Source organism: Oncorhynchus masou, chromosome 12, assembly GCF_036934945.1.
Source record: "Oncorhynchus masou masou isolate Uvic2021 chromosome 12, UVic_Omas_1.1, whole genome shotgun sequence".
Classification (NCBI taxonomy): Eukaryota; Metazoa; Chordata; class Actinopteri; order Salmoniformes; family Salmonidae; genus Oncorhynchus; species Oncorhynchus masou.
In genome coordinates, this window is record NC_088223.1 from 25,078,280 (window position 1) to 25,097,990 (window position 19,711).

The 19,711-nt window shown below is 36.2% G+C and overlaps 1 protein-coding gene across 5 annotated transcripts in view; it reads right to left on the minus strand.

The window, feature by feature from the left end:
- LOC135549746 (adenylate cyclase type 2-like) overlaps positions 1 to 5,718 on the minus strand; it is a 118,456-nt gene extending 112,738 nt beyond the window's left edge. For 2 of the 5 annotated variants that reach the window (XM_064980007.1, XM_064980006.1), the window contains exon 1: positions 4,573 to 5,710. In XM_064980007.1, coding sequence (XP_064836079.1) covers positions 4,573 to 4,845 — 273 coding nt within the window. In that variant the 5' untranslated portion in view covers positions 4,846 to 5,710. Of the gene's footprint in view, positions 1 to 4,572 lie in introns of all 5 variants that reach the window. The other 3 variants (XM_064980009.1, XM_064980008.1, XM_064980010.1) reach the window with 2 other exon arrangements.
- Positions 5,719 to 19,711: the final 13,993 nt, after the last annotated feature.

The following is a 19,711-nucleotide window of genomic DNA, read 5'->3' on the forward strand; positions in this document are numbered from 1 at the left end:
GGGCTTAAAAAATAAGACATTTGTACCATGTCAGATATAGAGCTGAAATGTATTCCATTGTTTTGTTTGAATCACAATATTACACTTTCTATACATCACAGAAGACTGAAATAAAACGTAATAACATTCCCCCCATGAGACCAAAGAGGTGCTTTAGTTCATTGACCGCAGGAAAGGGTTGTTTCATTATTGTCATCTGGTGAGTGGAACTGTGTTTTTTGTAATAATAATGTATATTTTTTTTGGTTTAGCCCAATCTGATTGGGTGGCCCTGGCAGGGTCTGGCTCCCCAGTTGGTGGGCTTGTGTCCACCCAGGCCTACTCATGCCTATGCCCCTGATGCAAGTAGCACAAATATAGCCTACTAACCAAGACTTCTAACCAAACTTTTTCAATACCTAGTTTGCATATCCATTGTTGTCTTGGTTAGTATTTACTGGTAGGTATCATAAATTGAAACATCTTTCCTACCTACTGGCTGCAGATACTTTGTGAGCTGCTCCATCAGAAAACTAGTTGAGAGCTGCATGCTCTTGATGCCTGCAGATGGTATTCCGGTTCAACTAGGCTATGTATGTGGCCCGCAATATTTTTCACGAGGATTGTGTAGGCTACTTTGAGCATGATTTCACTACTGTACTACATAAATCATATACCTGCACTAAACTACTTTGACACGCATCAGGGGAGATGAAGAAGTGAGTATATGCAATGTCCATTCACTACGAAATGGGTATACGGTGTATACCTGCATATAGCCTCCACTACACCACTTAACAAAAAGTGCACTTTCTCAGTCCCCTGGTATTACCGTTGCTGTCCTTTCACAAACCTGTCACACACTAAAAGCCTAGGTTCAATAGGTTGGTCACTGCGCAAACATGTCTATAATATATATAATGACTGTTCAGGTATTAATGTTTCAAGAACATAGTGTATATATTTGGCCTGGTGATGTGGTTTTATGTGCTTATTTAATGGAAGCTGATTAATGTGTTTTTTTTCATCCCTTGGTCTCGGGTGGTCCCAGTACTTGTCCTGACTGTCTATCCAACCCTGTCCCAGTACTTGTCCTGACTGTCTATCCAACACTGTCCCAGTACTTGTCCTGACTGTCTATCCAACCCTGTCCCAGTACTTGTCCTGACTGTCTATCCAACACTGTCCCAGTACTTGTCCTTACTGTCTATCCAACCCTGTCCCAGTACTTGTCCTTACTGTCTATCCAACACTGTCCCAGTACTTGTCCTTACTGTCTATCCAACACTGTCCCAGTACTTGTCCTGACTGTCTATCCAACACTGTCCCAGTACTTGTCCTGACTGTCTATCCAACACTGTCCCAGTACTTGTCCTTACTGTCTATCCAACCCTGTCCCAGTACTTGTCCTGACTGTCTATCCAACACTGTCCCAGTACTTGTCCTTACTGTCTATCCAACACTGTCCCAGTACTTGTCCTCACTGTCTATCCAACCCTGTCCCAGTACTTGTCCTTACTGTCTATCCAACACTGTCCCAGTACTTGTCCTTACTGTCTATCCAACACTGTCCCAGTACTTGTCCTTACTGTCTATCCAACACTGTCCCAGTACTTGTCCTTACTGTCTATCCAACACTGTCCCAGTACTTGTCCTGACTGTCTATCCAACACTGTCCCAGTACTTGTCCTTACTGTCTATCCAACACTGTCCCAGTACTTGTCCTGACTGTCTATCCAACACTGTCCCAGTACTTGTCCTGACTGTCTATCCAACACTGTCCCAGTACTTGTCCTTACTGTCTATCCAACCCTGTCCCAGTACTTGTCCTGACTGTCTATCCAACACTGTCCCAGTACTTGTCCTTACTGTCTATCCAACACTGTCCCAGTACTTGTCCTCACTGTCTATCCAACCCTGTCCCAGTACTTGTCCTTACTGTCTATCCAACACTGTCCCAGTACTTGTCCTTACTGTCTATCCAACACTGTCCCAGTACTTGTCCTTACTGTCTATCCAACACTGTCCCAGTACTTGTCCTTACTGTCTATCCAACACTGTCCCAGTACTTGTCCTAACTGTCTATCCAACGCTGTCCCAGTACTTGTCCTTACTGTCTATCCAACACTGTCCCAGTACTTGTCCTTACTGTCTATCCAACCCTGTCCCAGTACTTGTACTTACTGTCTATCCAACACTGTCCCAGTACTTGTCCTTACTGTCTATCCAACACTGTCCCAGTACTTGTCCTTACTGTCTATCCAACACTGTCCCAGTACTTGTCCTTACTGTCTATCCAACACTGTCCCAGTACTTGTCCTTACTGTCTATCCAACACTGTCCCAGTACTTGTCCTTACTGTCTATCCAACCCTGTCCCAGTACTTGTCCTTACTCTCTATCCAACACTGTCCCAGTACTTGTCCTTACTGTCTATCCAACACTCCCAGTACTTGTCCTCACTGTCTATCCAACCCTGTCCCAGTACTTGTCCTGACTGTCTATCCAACACTGTCCCAGTACTTGTCCTTACTGTCTATCCAACACTGTCCCAGTACTTGTCCTCACTGTCTATCCAACCCTGTCCCAGTACTTGTCCTTACTGTCTATCCAACACTGTCCCAGTACTTGTCCTTACTGTCTATCCAACACTGTCCCAGTACTTGTCCTTACTGTCTATCCAACACTGTCCCAGTACTTGTCCTTACTGTCTATCCAACACTGTCCCAGTACTTGTCCTAACTGTCTATCCAACACTGTCCCAGTACTTGTCCTTACTGTCTATCCAACACTGTCCCAGTACTTGTCCTTACTGTCTATCCAACACTGTCCCAGTACTTGTCCTTACTGTCTATCCAACACTGTCCCAGTACTTGTCCTTACTGTCTATCCAACACTGTCCCAGTACTTGTCCTTACTGTCTATCCAACACTGTCCCAGTACTTGTCCTTACTGTCTATCCAACACTGTCCCAGTACTTGTCCTTACTGTCTATCCAACACTGTCCCAGTACTTGTCCTTACTGTCTATCCAACCCTGTCCCAGTACTTGTCCTTACTCTCTATCCAACACTCCCAGTACTTGTCCTTACTGTCTATCCAACACTGTCCCAGTACTTGTCCTTACTGTCTATCCAACCCTGTCCCAGTACTTGTCCTTACTGTCTGAAGACCGTACAAATGTATCCAACACTGTCCCGGTACTTGTCCTTACTGTCCGAAGACCGTACAAATGTATCCAACACTGTCCCAGTACTTGTCCTTACTGTCTATCCAACACTGTCCCAGTACTTGTCCTTACTGTCTTTCCAACACTGTCCCAGTACTTGTCCTTACTGTCTATCCAACCCGGTCCCAGTACTTGTCCTTACTGTCTATCCAACCCTGTCCCAGTACTTGTCCTTACTGTCTATCCAACACTGTCCCAGTACTTGTCCTTACTGTCTATCCAACACTGTCCCAGTACTTGTCCTTACTGTCTATCCAACACTGTCCCAGTACTTGCCCTAACTGTCCGAAGACCGCACAAATGCATCCAACACGGAGACAAGACCGAGACACTCAAAAGGTGGTCTCTAGGCTGTTTATTCTCCTCAGGGCCAGTAAAGAAGAATTGTTGGAGGACAGAACATACATGCTCCACATTGACCTACTATACATGCTATATACTGTGCGACCAACCATGTTGACAACCCTCTAGTACCAGAGAGACCTAGGGTTGAATCCCACTATATGTTATTGCTCACATACATCCAGGGATATCATGAGTTATACATTGGTATTCTGTTATTACACTGGAAACAGCTTTGGGCTGGTCGGGCTCGGTTGCTGATGCTGCAATACTGTAACTTTTCTGCTGCGGAGGCGAGGTGTGTGTGTGTGTTTACACTGTGGGAGGCGAGAGGTGTTATAATATTCTGCGGAGGAAAAACACATCAATGGACTGAACGAAAATCACAGTCTGACCAGGTCTCTATCTCTCCACTCTCTCTTTTCAACACTCTCTTTATTTATCTACACTCGCTCTCCCTTTTCATCTATCTCTGTGGCATACATTTATTTAACGAGGTAAGTCAGTTAAGAACAAATTGTTATTTACAACGATAGCCTACTGGGGAACAGTGGGTTAACTGCCTTGTTCAGGGGCAGAACGACAGATGTTTACCTTCTCATCTCAGGGATTCAATCCAGCAACCTTTCGGTTACTGCCCCAACGCTCTAACCACTAGGCTACCTGCCGCCCCAAACAGTAGTGAAAAAACACTTCAGTTATAGCCAGCGCTCTTCAAGTGTGTGCGTGCGTGCGTGTGTGTGTCATCAAATCAACAACACTCACACAGCAGAAACAGCACTTGAAAGAAGCCCTCTTGTCACATTCTGAACCACTCTAATCAGTCAATAGAGCTCTGTATTGTATAACACCACACACCCACACACCCACACACCCACACACACACACACACACACACACACACACACACACACACACACACACACACACACACACACACACACACACACACACACACACACACACACACACACACACACACACACACACACACACACTCACACACTCACACACACATACTCACCAGTCCGGAAGCAAAGAACACGGCCAGTAGAGCGAGGCATGCTCCCATCACTATCAGCAGTAGGAACACAATGAGAGGGTGTTGTTGGCTCATACGGTAATAGGACTCATACAGCCAGTCCTGGGTCTTCTGTCCCCCAACACACACCTGTCCCTGTGTCGGGGTCTCCCCAAAACCTACAAACACATCCCCCAGGGCTTCTCCCCCGTCTCCCCCCTCTCCCCCACGTTCCAGAAGGTAGCGCCCCCGAGTCCGTAAGGCCTCCTGCCACATGGTAGCGACTTTGGGGGGTGTGCCAAGTCCCGGTCCAAACCCACTACCCCACTTGTCCCAAATGGACAACAAACAGTAGCCTCTCCTCTTCCTCTTATTCTTCCTCTTTGGGGAGTTTTGTCAGATAAACAAACAAATCCTGGCTCTTCTCCTCCTCCTCTTCCTCCTCCTCTTCCTCCTCCTCTTCCTCCTCTCGCTAGTCCACCTCTGTGAGTTTGGTCAGACTCACAGTCACAATCAAATCCTGAATCCCTCTGCGTACTGATCCTTTTCCTATCTTTCTTCTCCTCCTCCTCTTCCTCAATGAGTCTGGTCAGACACAGAAAAAAGAAACAGGTCCTTCTTTTTTCCTCCTGTCCCTGGTTTATTGCAGTCAGACACAGAGAGAGGAGGTTGTCTCCACGTGTAGCACACTGCTGCTGCTGCTGCTGCTCCTAGGCAACATGTTCCCTCGTCAGAAAGGAGAGAGAGACAGATCGAGTGGGTGTTAGTGTGAGGCAGAAAAACTGTGTGTGTGTGTGTGTCTGTCTGTGTGTGTGTGTGTGTGAGAGAGAGAGAGAGAGAGAGAGAGAGAGAGAGAGAGAGAGAGAGAGAGAGAGAGGGAGAGAGAGAGTGTGTGTGCGTGTGTGTGCCTGTGTGTGACGGCGGAAGAGTGTAAGGGAGAGGAAGAGAAGGAAGGAAAGTGTCAAAGTGGATCGAGGCGAGAGAGAGAGAGAGAGAGAGAGAGAGGGAGAGAGCGAATGGAGAGAGAGGGAGTCAGAAAAGGGGAGGCAAGAGAGAAAAAGGGGTGAAAGAGACAGAGTGAGACTGACAGGGAGAACGTAGCACCAGATAGTTCAACAGGGAGGCAGGGATAGAAAGATATAGGGGAGATATAGAGAGGGGGAGACAAAAGAAAGAGAAAGGGGAAGGGAGGGGGTAACAGCTGCGCTAATGTGAGAGGAGTGAGGGAGCGAGGGAGTGAGGGAGATTGGAAAAAGAAGACTGAACAGAGAGGATGAGAAGCTGTATAACAGCTGGATAATGGATTGAAGAGAGCAAGACAGAGAGAGATGTAGAGGAAGGAAAAGGAGGAGAAAAGGAGAGATGTGCGGGATCAGGGAGGGAAAGTCTTGAGAGAGAAGATGAGGGATGAGAAAAAGAGAAAAAACATGTAAATTGATAAAGAGAGAGAGAGAGAGAGAGAGAGAGAGTAAAGAAGAAGAGAATGAGAGTAGAATGAAAGAGAGAGGGATCCCCAGTAAGTCGTGACTCATCTAACACAATGTCCTGTGCCACACTCCCTCCCTCTCTCTTTCCCAGTCTGCATCTTTCTCTCTCTCCCTCCCTCCTTCCCTCACTCTCTCTCTTTCCCCCGGTCTTTAGCTTTCACTCTCTGTCTCTCAACCTCCCTACCTCCATCCCTCTCTCCCGGTTTGTATCTTTCTCTTTCCCTCCCTCCCTCTCTCCCTCCCTCTCTCTCTCTCGCCGTCTCTCCCTCCCTCTCTCTCTCTCTCTCGCTGTCTCTATCTCCATCTCCACTTCTTTTACCCTCTCTCCCGGTTTGTATCTTTCTCTTTCCCTCCCTCTCTCCCTCCCTCTCTCTCGTCTCTCCCTCCCTCTCTCTCTCTCTCGTCTCGTCTCTCCCTCTCTCTCTCTCTCGTCCCTCCCTCCCTCTCTCTCTCTCGTCTCTCCCTCCCTCTCGCTCTCTCTCGTCTCTCCCTCCCTCACTCTCTCTCGTCTCTCCCTCCCTCTCTCTCTCTCGTCTCTCCCTCCCTCTCTCTCTCTTGCCGTCTCTATCTCCCTCTCCACTTCTTTTACCCACTCTCCATTTTATTGTTTCTCTTTCTCATTTCCTCTTTCCTTTTCCTCTCTCCTTTTCCTCTCTCCTTTTCCTCTCTCCTTTCCTCTCATTTCTCCACTACATGTCCGTATCTGAGGTGTGAAAGCTGTCACACCAATTGATCCCTAGATCTGCTTCTTTATTATTTTTCTCAAGCAAGACTCGTCATTCATTTTTTATGACGTAATGATTTCATTGCACTGGCAGCTCCGTCAATTAAATACCATTGGTTATTATGGTCCCACTTTATATCAAAGCCACACTGCAACGTGCTTATTACCACCAACAAAATGTGAACGAACTGAATTATGCATTTCATGACATTTTCAAAAACACTTGATTTTTTAAAATGTTGTGCAGTGTGCTCTATGAATTACTTTCCATTGGTGCAAAATTCCTTTATTAACCATGATTTGAAGCTAGATTTAACAAGTACGATTATTCTAAATCAATGGCTATATGAGTTGAGTTTACAGGGAAATTTACAGTGACTCTAAATGCGTTTGAAATGTATTCTAATGTATTCTAAGAACTTTCCAATACACTGTAGTACACATTGTGACTGGGATCTAAAATGAAGGCCATTTTCGCAAAATTGGCAATGTTTTAAAGCAGTGAACTCAGTGACCCTGGTAAATGTGTGAAAGTTATTTTCTCTCTCTGTGTGTGTGTGTGTGTGTGTGTGTGTGTGTGTGTGTGTGTGTGTGTGTGTGTGTGTGTGTGTGTGTGTGTGTGTGTGTGTGTGTGTGTGTGTGTGTGTGTGAGTGTGTGTGTGTGTGTGTGTGTGTGTGTGTGTGTGTGTGTGTGTGTGTGTGTGTGTGTGTGTGTGTGTGTGTGTGTGTGTGTGTGTAAGTGTGTCTAATTGGCAACACTTTATTTGACAGCTCAGTGTGTTGCATCCATTACATTTAATTGGTGTAAATCCATTGGTTTAATCCATAATCCTTTACATTATAGGAGAAGTTCCACCTCCAAGCTTATCCATTGATTTGAACTGGAGTCCATTTTTAACTGGCACGCTTGTAGGGAACAGAATACCATTTGGGACGCACCCGAGATGTTAGAGACTGTATTATATGAATAAGATATTCCTCTAAATAATCATCATCATGTAATGTAGTATCCAAACCAACATGTATCCCCATCAGTTATACATATTATATATCATGGTGTGAAGAGTGACATTTTCAGTTATACTAATTATATATCATGGTGTGAAGAGTGGAACTATCAGATACAAATATTATATATCATGGTGTGAAGAGTGAAACTATCAGATATAAATAATATATATATATATATATATATATATATATATATATATATATATATATATATATATATATATATATATATATCATGGTGTGAAGATTGAGATGATCAGTTATAAATATTATATATCATGGTGTGAAGAGTGAGACCATCAGTAATAAATATTATATATCATGGTGTGAAGAGTGAGATTATCAGTTATACATATTATATATCATGGTGTGAAGAGTGAGATTATCAGTTATACAAATTATATATCATGGTGTGAAGAGTGGAGCTATCAGATACAAATATTATATATCATGGTGTGAAGAGTGAAACTATCAGATATAAATAATATATATATATATCATGGTGTGAAGAGTGAGATGATCAGTTATAAATATTATATATCATGGTGTGAAGAGTGAGACCATCAGATATAAATATTATATATCATGGTGTGAAGAGTGAGAACATCCGTTATAAATATTATTATATTATGTTGTGAAGCGTGAGACCATCAGTTATACATATTATATATCATGGTGTGAAGAGTGAGACCATCAGTTATAAATATTATATATCATTGTGTGAAGAGTGAGACTATCAGTTATAAATATTATATATCATTGTGTGAAGAGGGAGACTATCAGTTATAAATATTATATATCATGGTGTGAAGAGTGAGACCATCAGTTATAAATATTATATATCATGGTGTGAAGAGTGAGACCATCAGTTATAAATATTATATATCATTGTGTGAAGAGTGAGACTATCAGTTACGCATATTATATATCATGGTGTGAAGAGTGAGACCATCAGTTATAAATATTATATATCATGGTGTGAAGAGTGAAACTATCAGTTATACATATTATATATCATTGTGTGAAGAGTGAGACCATCAGTTATAAATATTATATATCATGGTGTGAAGAGTGAGATGATCAGTTATAAATATTATATATCATGGTGTGAAGCGTGAGACGATCAGTTATAATTATTATATATCATGGTGTGAAGAGTGAGACAATCAGTTATAATTATTATATATCATGGTGTGAAGAGTGAGACCATCAGTTATAAATATTATATATCATGGTGTGAAGAGTGAGACCATCAGTTATAAATATTATCTTCATGGTGTGAAGAGTGAGACCATCAGTTATAAATATTATATATCATGGTGTGAAGAGTGAGACCATCAGTTATAAATATTATATATCATGGTGTGAAGAGTGAGACGATCAGTTATAAATAATATATATCATGGTGTGAAGAGTGAGACCATCAGTTAAACATATTATATATCATGGTGTGAAGAGTGAGACCATCAGTTATAAATATTATATATCATGGTATGAAGAGTGAGATGATCATTTATAAATATTATATATCATGGTGTGAAGAGTGAGACCATCAGTTATACATATTATATATCATGTTGTGAAGAGTGTGACCATCAGTTATAAATATTATATATCATGGTGTGAAGAGTGAGACCATCAGTTATACATATTATATATCATGGTGTGAAGAGTGAGACCATCAGTTATAAATATTATATATCATGGTGTGAAGAGTGAGACCATCAGTTATACATATTATATATCATTGTGTGAAGAGTGAGACCATCAGTTATAAATATTATATATCATGGTGTGAAGAGTGAGATGATCAGTTATAAATATTATATATCATGGTGTGAAGAGTGAGACTATCAGTTATAATTATTATATATCATGGTGTGAAGAGTGAGACCATCAGTTATAATTATTATATATCATGGTGTGAAGAGTGAGACCATCAGTTATAAATATTATATATCATGGTGTGAAGAGTGAGACCATCAGTTATAAATATTATATATCATGGTGTGAAGAGTGAGACCATCAGTTATAAATATTATATATCATGGTGTGAAGAGTGAGACCATCAGTTATAAATATTATATATCATGGTGTGAATAGTGAGACCATCAGTTATAAATATTATATATCATGGTGTGAAGAGTGAGACCATCAGTTATAAATATTATATATCATGGTGTGAAGAGTGAGACCATCAGTTATACATATTATATATCATGGTGTGAAGAATGAAACTATCAGTTATAAATATTATATATCATTGTGTGAAGAGTGAAACTATCAGTTATAAGTATTATATATCATGGTGTGAAGTGTGACACTATCAGTTATGCATATTATATATCATGGTGTGAAGAGTGAGCCTATCAGTTATGCATATTATATATCATGGTGTGAAGAGTGAGACCATCAGTTATAAATATTATATATCATGGTGTGAAGAGTGAGACCATCAGTTATAAATATTATATATCATGGTGTGAAGAGTGAGACCATCAGTTATAAATACTATATATCATGGTGTGAAAAGTGAGACCATCAATATAAATATTATATATCATGGTTGTGAAGAGTGAGACCGTCAGTTATACATATTATATATCATGGTGTGAAGAGTGAGACTATCAGTTATACATATTATATATCATGGTGTGAAGAGTGGGACCATCAGTTATAAATATTATACAGTAAATCATGGTGTGAAGAGTTAGACCATCAGTTATAAATATTATATATCATGGTGTGAAGAGTGAGACCATCAGTTATAATTATTATATATCATGGTGTGAAGAGTGAGACCATCAGTTATAAATATTATATGTCATTGTGTGAAGAGTGAGACCATCAGGTATACATATTATATATCATGGTGTGAAGAGTGAGACCATCAGTTATAAAAATTATATATCATGGTGTGAAGAGTGAGACCATCAGCTATACATATTATATATCATGGTGTGAAGAGTGAGACCATCAGTTATAAATATTATATATCATGGTGTGAAGAGTGAGACCATCAGTTATAAATACTATATATCATGGTGTGAAGAGTGAGACCATCAATATAAATATTATATATCATGGTGTGAAGAGTGAGACCATCAGTTATAAATATTATATATCATGGTGTGAAGAGTGAGACCATCAGTTATAAATATTATATATCATGGTGTGAAAATGAGACCATCAGTTATACATATTATATATCATGGTGTGAAAAGTGAGACCATCAGCTATACATATTATATATCATGATGTGAAGAGTGAGACCATCAGTTATAAATATTATATATCATGGTGTGAATAGTGAGACCATCATTTATAAATACTATATATCATGGTGTGAAGAGTGAGACCATCAATATAAATATTATATAATATGGTGTGAAGAGTGAGACCGTCAGTAATAAATATTATATATTATGTGTGAAGAGTGAACCATCATTTATAAATACTATATATCATGGTGTGAAAAGTGAGACCATCAGCTATACATATTATATATCATGATGTGAAGAGTGAGACCATCAGTTATAAATATTATATATCATGGTGTGAATAGTGAGACCATCATTTATAAATACTATATATCATGGTGTGAAGAGTGAGACCATCAATATAAATATTATATATCATGGTGTGAAGAGTGAGACCGTCAGTTATAAATATTATATATTATGGTGTGAAGAGTGAGACCATCAGTTATACATATTATATATCATGGTGTGAAGAGTGGGACCATCAGTTATAAATATTATATATCATGGTGTGAAGAGTGAGACCATCAGTTATAAATATTATATATCATGGTGTGAAGAGTGAGACCATCAGTTATACATATTTTATATCATGGTGTGAAGAGTGAGACCATCAGTTATAAATATTATATATCATGGTGTGAAGAGTGAGACCATCAGTTATACATATTTTATATCATGGTGTGAAAAGTGAGACCATCAGCTATGCATATTATATATCATGATGTGAAGAGTGAGACCATCAGTTATAAATATTATATATCATGGTGTGAAGTGTGAGACTATCAGATATAATATTATATATCATGGTGTGAATAGTGAGACCATCAGTTATAAATATTATATATCATGGTGTGAATAGTGAGACCATCAGTTATAAATATTATATATCATGGTGTGAATAGTGAGACCATCAGTTATAAATATTATATATCATGGTGTGAAGAGTGAGACCATCAGTTGTAAATATTATATATCATGGTGTGAGGAGTGAGACCATCAGTTATGAATATTATATATCATGGTGTGAAGAGTGAGACCATCAGTTATAAATATTATATATCATGGTGTGAAGAGTGGGACCATCAGTTATAAATATTATATATCATGGTGTGAAGAGTGAGACCATCAGTTATAAATATTATATATCATGGTGTGAAGAGTGAGACCATCAGTTATAAATATTATATATCATGGTGTGAAGAGTGGGACCATCAGTTATAAATATTATATATCATGGTGTGAAGAGTGAGACCATCAGTTATAATTATTATATATCATGGTGTGAAGAGTGAGACCATCGATATAAATATTATATATAATGGTGTGAAGAGTGAGACCATCAATATAAATATTATATATCATGGTGTGAAGAGTGAGACCGTCAGTAATAAATATTATATATTATGTGTGAAGAGTGAGACCATCAGTTATACATATTATATATCATGGTGTGAAAAGTGAGACCATCAGCTATACATATTATATATCATGATGTGAAGAGTGAGACCATCAGTTATAAATATTATATATCATGGTGTGAATAGTGAGACGATCAGTTATAAATAATATATATCATGGTGCGAAGAGTGAGACCATCAGTTAAACATATTATATATCATGGTGTGAAGAGTGAGACCATCAGTTATAAATATTATATATCATGGTATGAAGAGTGAGATGATCATTTATAAATATTATATATCATGGTGTGAAGAGTGAGACCATCAGTTATACATATTATATATCATGTTGTGAAGAGTGTGACCATCAGTTATAAATATTATATATCATGGTGTGAAGAGTGAGACCATCAGTTATACATATTATATATCATGGTGTGAAGAGTGAGACCATCAGTTATAAATATTATATATCATGGTGTGAAGAGTGAGACCATCAGTTATAAATATTATATATCATGGTGTGAAGAGTGAGACCATCAGTTATACATATTATATATCATGTTGTGAAGAGTGTGACCATCAGTTATAAATATTATATATCATGGTGTGAAGAGTGAGACCATCAGTTATAAATATTATATATCATGGTGTGAAGAGTGAGACCATCAGTTATAAATATTATATATCATGGTGTGAATAGTGAGACCATCAGTTATAAATATTATATATCATGGTGTGAAGAGTGAGACCATCAGTTATAAATATTATATATCATGGTGTGAAGAGTGAGACCATCAGTTATACATATTATATATCATGGTGTGAAGAATGAAACTATCAGTTATAAATATTATATATCATTGTGTGAAGAGTGAAACTATCAGTTATAAGTATTATATATCATGGTGTGAAGTGTGACACTATCAGTTATGCATATTATATATCATGGTGTGAAGAGTGAGCCTATCAGTTATGCATATTATATATCATGGTGTGAAGAGTGAGACCATCAGTTATAAATATTATATATCATGGTGTGAAGAGTGAGACCATCAGTTATAAATATTATATATCATGGTGTGAATAGTGAGACCATCATTTATAAATACTATATATCATGGTGTGAAGAGTGAGACCATCAATATAAATATTATATATCATGGTGTGAAGAGTGAGACCGTCAGTAATAAATATTATATATTATGGTGTGAAGAGTGAGACCATCAGTTATACATATTATATATCATGGTGTGAAGAGTGGGACCATCAGTTATAAATATTATACAGAATATCATGGTGTGAAGAGTTAGACCATCAGTTATAAATATTATATATCATGGTGTGAAGAGTGAGACCATCAGTTATAAATATTATATATCATGGTGTGAAGAGTGAGACCATCAGTTATACATATTTTATATCATGGTGTGAAAAGTGAGACCATCAGCTATACATATTATATATCATGATGTGAAGAGTGAGACCATCAGTTATAAATATTATATATCATGGTGTGAAGTGTGAGACTATCAGATATAATATTATATATCATGGTGTGAATAGTGAGACCATCAGTTATAAATATTATATATCATGGTGTGAATAGTGAGACCATCAGTTATAAATATTATATATCATGGTGTGAATAGTGAGACCATCAGTTATAAATATTATATATCATGGTGTGAAGAGTGAGACCATCAGTTGTAAATATTATATATCATGGTGTGAAGAGTGAGACGATCAGTTATGAATATTATATATCATGGTGTGAAGAGTGAGACCATCAGTTATAAATATTATATATCATGGTGTGAAGAGTGGGACCATCAGTTATAAATATTATATATCATGGTGTGAAGAGTGAGACCATCAGTTATAAATATTATATATCATGGTGTGAAGAGTGAGACCATCAGTTATAAATATTATATATCATGGTGTGAAGAGTGAGATTATCAGTTATAAATATTATATATCATGGTGTGAAGAGTGAGACCATCAGTTATAATTATTATATATCATGGTGTGAAGAGTGAGACCATCGATATAAATATTATATATAATGGTGTGAAGAGTGAGACCATCAGTTATAAATATTATATATCATGGTGTGAAGAGTGAGACCATCAGTTATAAATATTATATATCATGGTGTGAAGAGTGAGACCATCAGTTATACATATTATATATCATGATGTGAAGAGTGAGACCATCAGTTATAAATATTATATATCATGATGTGAAGAGTGAGACCATCAGTTATAAATATTATATATCATGGTGTGAAGAGTGAGACCATCAGTTATAAATATTATATATCATGGTGTGAATAGTGAGACCATCAGGTATAAATATTATATATCATGGTGTGAATAGTGAGACCATCAGGTATAAATATTATATATCATGGTGTGAATAGTGAGACCATCAGTTATAAATATTATATATCATGGTGTGAATAGTGAGACCATCAGTTATAAATATTATATATCATGGTGTGAAGAGTGAGACCATCAGTTGTAAATATTATATATCATGGTGTGAAGAGTGAGACCATCCGTTATAAATATTATATATCATGGTGTGAAGAGTGAGACCATCAGTTATAAATATTATATATCATGGTGTGAAGAGTGGGACCATCAGTTATAAATATTATATATCATGGTGTGAAGAGTGAGACCGTCAGTAATAAATATTATATATTATGGTGTGAAGAGTAAGACCATCAGTTATACATATTATATATCATGGTGTGAAGAGTGGGACCATCAGTTATAAATACTATACAGAATATCATGGTGTGAAGAGTTAGACCATCAGTTATAAATATTATATATCATGGTGTGAAGAGTGAGACCCTCAGTTATAAATATTATATATCATGGTGTGAAGAGTGAGACCATCAGTTATACATATTTTATATCATGGTGTGAAAAGTGAGACCATCAGCTATACATATTTTATATCATGGTGTGAAAAGTGAGACCATCAGCTATACATATTATATATCATGATGTGAAGAGTGAGACCATCAGTTATAAATATTATATATCATGGTGTGAAGTGTGAGACTATCTGATATAATATTATATATCATGGTGTGAATAGTGAGACGATCAGTTATAAATAATATATATCATGGTGTGAAGAGTGAGACCATCAGTTAAACATATTATATATCATGGTGTGAAGAGTGAGACCATCAGTTATAAATATTATATATCATGGTATGAAGAGTGAGATGATCATTTATAAATATTATATATCATGGTGTGAAGAGTGAGACCATCAGTTATACATATTATATATCATGTTGTGAAGAGTGTGACCATCAGTTATAAATATTATATATCATGGTGTGAAGAGTGAGACCATCAGTTATACATATTATATATCATGGTGTGAAGAGTGAGACCATCAGTTATAAATATTATATATCATGGTGTGAAGAGTGAGACCATCAGTTATACATATTATATATCATTGTGTGAAGAGTGAGACCATCAGTTATAAATATTATATATCATGGTGTGAAGAGTGAGATGATCAGTTATAAATATTATATATCATGGTGTGAAGAGTGAGACTATCAGTTATAATTATTATATATCATGGTGTGAAGAGTGAGACCATCAGTTATAATTATTATATATCATGGTGTGAAGAGTGAGACCATCAGTTATAAATATTATATATCATGGTGTGAAGAGTGAGACCATCAGTTATAAATATTATATATCATGGTGTGAAGAGTGAGACCATCAGTTATAAATATTATATATCATGGTGTGAAGAGTGAGACCATCAGTTATAAATATTATATATCATGGTGTGAATAGTGAGACCATCAGTTATAAATATTATATATCATGGTGTGAAGAGTGAGACCATCAGTTATAAATATTATATATCATGGTGTGAAGAGTGAGACCATCAGTTATACATATTATATATCATGGTGTGAAGAATGAAACTATCAGTTATAAATATTATATATCATTGTGTGAAGAGTGAAACTATCAGTTACAAGTATTATATATCATGGTGTGAAGTGTGACACTATCAGTTATGCATATTATATATCATGGTGTGAAGAGTGAGCCTATCAGTTATGCATATTATATATCATGGTGTGAAGAGTGAGACCATCAGTTATAAATATTATATATCATGGTGTGAAGAGTGAGACCATCAGTTATAAATATTATATATCATGGTGTGAAGAGTGAGACCATCAGTTATAAATACTATATATCATGGTGTGAAAAGTGAGACCATCAATATAAATATTATATATCATGGTTGTGAAGAGTGAGACCGTCAGTTATACATATTATATATCATGGTGTGAAGAGTGAGACTATCAGTTATACATATTATATATCATGGTGTGAAGAGTGGGACCATCAGTTATAAATATTATACAGTAAATCATGGTGTGAAGAGTTAGACCATCAGTTATAAATATTATATATCATGGTGTGAAGAGTGAGACCATCAGTTATAATTATTATATATCATGGTGTGAAGAGTGAGACCATCAGTTATAAATATTATATATCATTGTGTGAAGAGTGAGACCATCAGGTATACATATTATATATCATGGTGTGAAGAGTGAGACCATCAGTTATAAAAATTATATATCATGGTGTGAAGAGTGAGACCATCAGCTATACATATTATATATCATGTTGTGAAGAGTGAGACCATCAGTTATAAATATTATATATCATGGTGTGAAGAGTGAGACCATCAGTTATAAATACTATATATCATGGTGTGAAGAGTGAGACCATCAATATAAATATTATATATCATGGTGTGAAGAGTGAGACCATCAGTTATAAATATTATATATCATGGTGTGAAGAGTGAGACCATCAGTTATAAATATTATATATCATGGTGTGAAGAGTGAGACCATCAGTTATACATATTATATATCATGGTGTGAAAAGTGAGACCATCAGCTATACATATTATATATCATGATGTGAAGAGTGAGACCATCAGTTATAAATATTATATATCATGGTGTGAATAGTGAGACCATCATTTATAAATACTATATATCATGGTGTGAAGAGTGAGACCATCAATATAAATATTATATAATATGGTGTGAAGAGTGAGACCGTCAGTAATAAATATTATATATTATGTGTGAAGAGTGAACCATCATTTATAAATACTATATATCATGGTGTGAAAAGTGAGACCATCAGCTATACATATTATATATCATGATGTGAAGAGTGAGACCATCAGTTATAAATATTATATATCATGGTGTGAATAGTGAGACCATCATTTATAAATACTATATATCATGGTGTGAAGAGTGAGACCATCAATATAAATATTATATATCATGGTGTGAAGAGTGAGACCGTCAGTAATAAATATTATATATTATGGTGTGAAGAGTGAGACCATCAGTTATACATATTATATATCATGGTGTGAAGAGTGGGACCATCAGTTATAAATATTATACAGAATATCATGGTGTGAAGAGTTAGACCATCAGTTATAAATATTATATATCATGGTGTGAAGAGTGAGACCATCAGTTATAAATATTATATATCATGGTGTGAAGAGTGAGACCATCAGTTATACATATTTTATATCATGGTGTGAAAAGTGAGACCATCAGCTATACATATTATATATCATGATGTGAAGAGTGAGACCATCAGTTATAAATATTATATATCATGGTGTGAAGTGTGAGACTATCAGATATAATATTATATATCATGGTGTGAATAGTGAGACCATCAGTTATAAATATTATATATCATGGTGTGAATAGTGAGACCATCAGTTATAAATATTATATATCATGGTGTGAATAGTGAGACCATCAGTTATAAATATTATATATCATGGTGTGAAGAGTGAGACCATCAGTTGTAAATATTATATATCATGGTGTGAGGAGTGAGACCATCAGTTATGAATATTATATATCATGGTGTGAAGAGTGAGACCATCAGTTATAAATATTATATATCATGGTGTGAAGAGTGAGACCATCAGTTATAAATATTATATATCATGGTGTGAAGAGTGGGACCATCAGTTATAAATATTATATATCATGGTGTGAAGAGTGAGACCATCAGTTATAATTATTATATATCATGGTGTGAAGAGTGAGACCATCGATATAAATATTATATATAATGGTGTGAAGAGTGAGACCATCAATATAAATATTATATATCATGGTGTGAAGAGTGAGACCGTCAGTAATAAATATTATATATTATGTGTGAAGAGTGAGACCATCAGTTATACATATTATATATCATGGTGTGAAGAGTGAGACCATCAATATAAATAATATATATCATGGTGTGAAGAGTGAGACCATCAGTTAAACATATTATATATCATGGTGTGAAGAGTGAGACCATCAGTTATAAATATTATATATCATGGTATGAAGAGTGAGATGATCATTTATAAATATTATATATCATGGTGTGAAGAGTGAGACCATCAGTTATACATATTATATATCATGTTGTGAAGAGTGTGACCATCAGTTATAAATATTATATATCATGGTGTGAAGAGTGAGACCATCAGTTATACATATTATATATCATGGTGTGAAGAGTGAGACCATCAGTTATAAATATTATATATCATGGTGTGAAGAGTGAGACCATCAGTTATAAATATTATATATCATGGTGTGAAGAGTGAGACCATCAGTTATAAATATTATATATCATGGTGTGAAGAGTGAGACCATCAGTTATAAATATTATATATCATGGTGTGAATAGTGAGACCATCAGTTATAAATATTATATATCATGGTGTGAAGAGTGAGACCATCAGTTATAAATATTATATATCATGGTGTGAAGAGTGAGACCATCAGTTATACATATTATATATCATGGTGTGAAGAATGAAACTATCAGTTATAAATATTATATATCATTGTGTGAAGAGTGAAACTATCAGTTATAAGTATTATATATCATGGTGTGAAGTGTGACACTATCAGTTATGCATATTATATATCATGGTGTGAAGAGTGAGCCTATCAGTTATGCATATTATATATCATGGTGTGAAGAGTGAGACCATCAGTTATAAATATTATATATCATGGTGTGAAGAGTGAGACCATCAGTTATAAATATTATATATCATGGTGTGAATAGTGAGACCATCATTTATAAATACTATATATCATGGTGTGAAGAGTGAGACCATCAA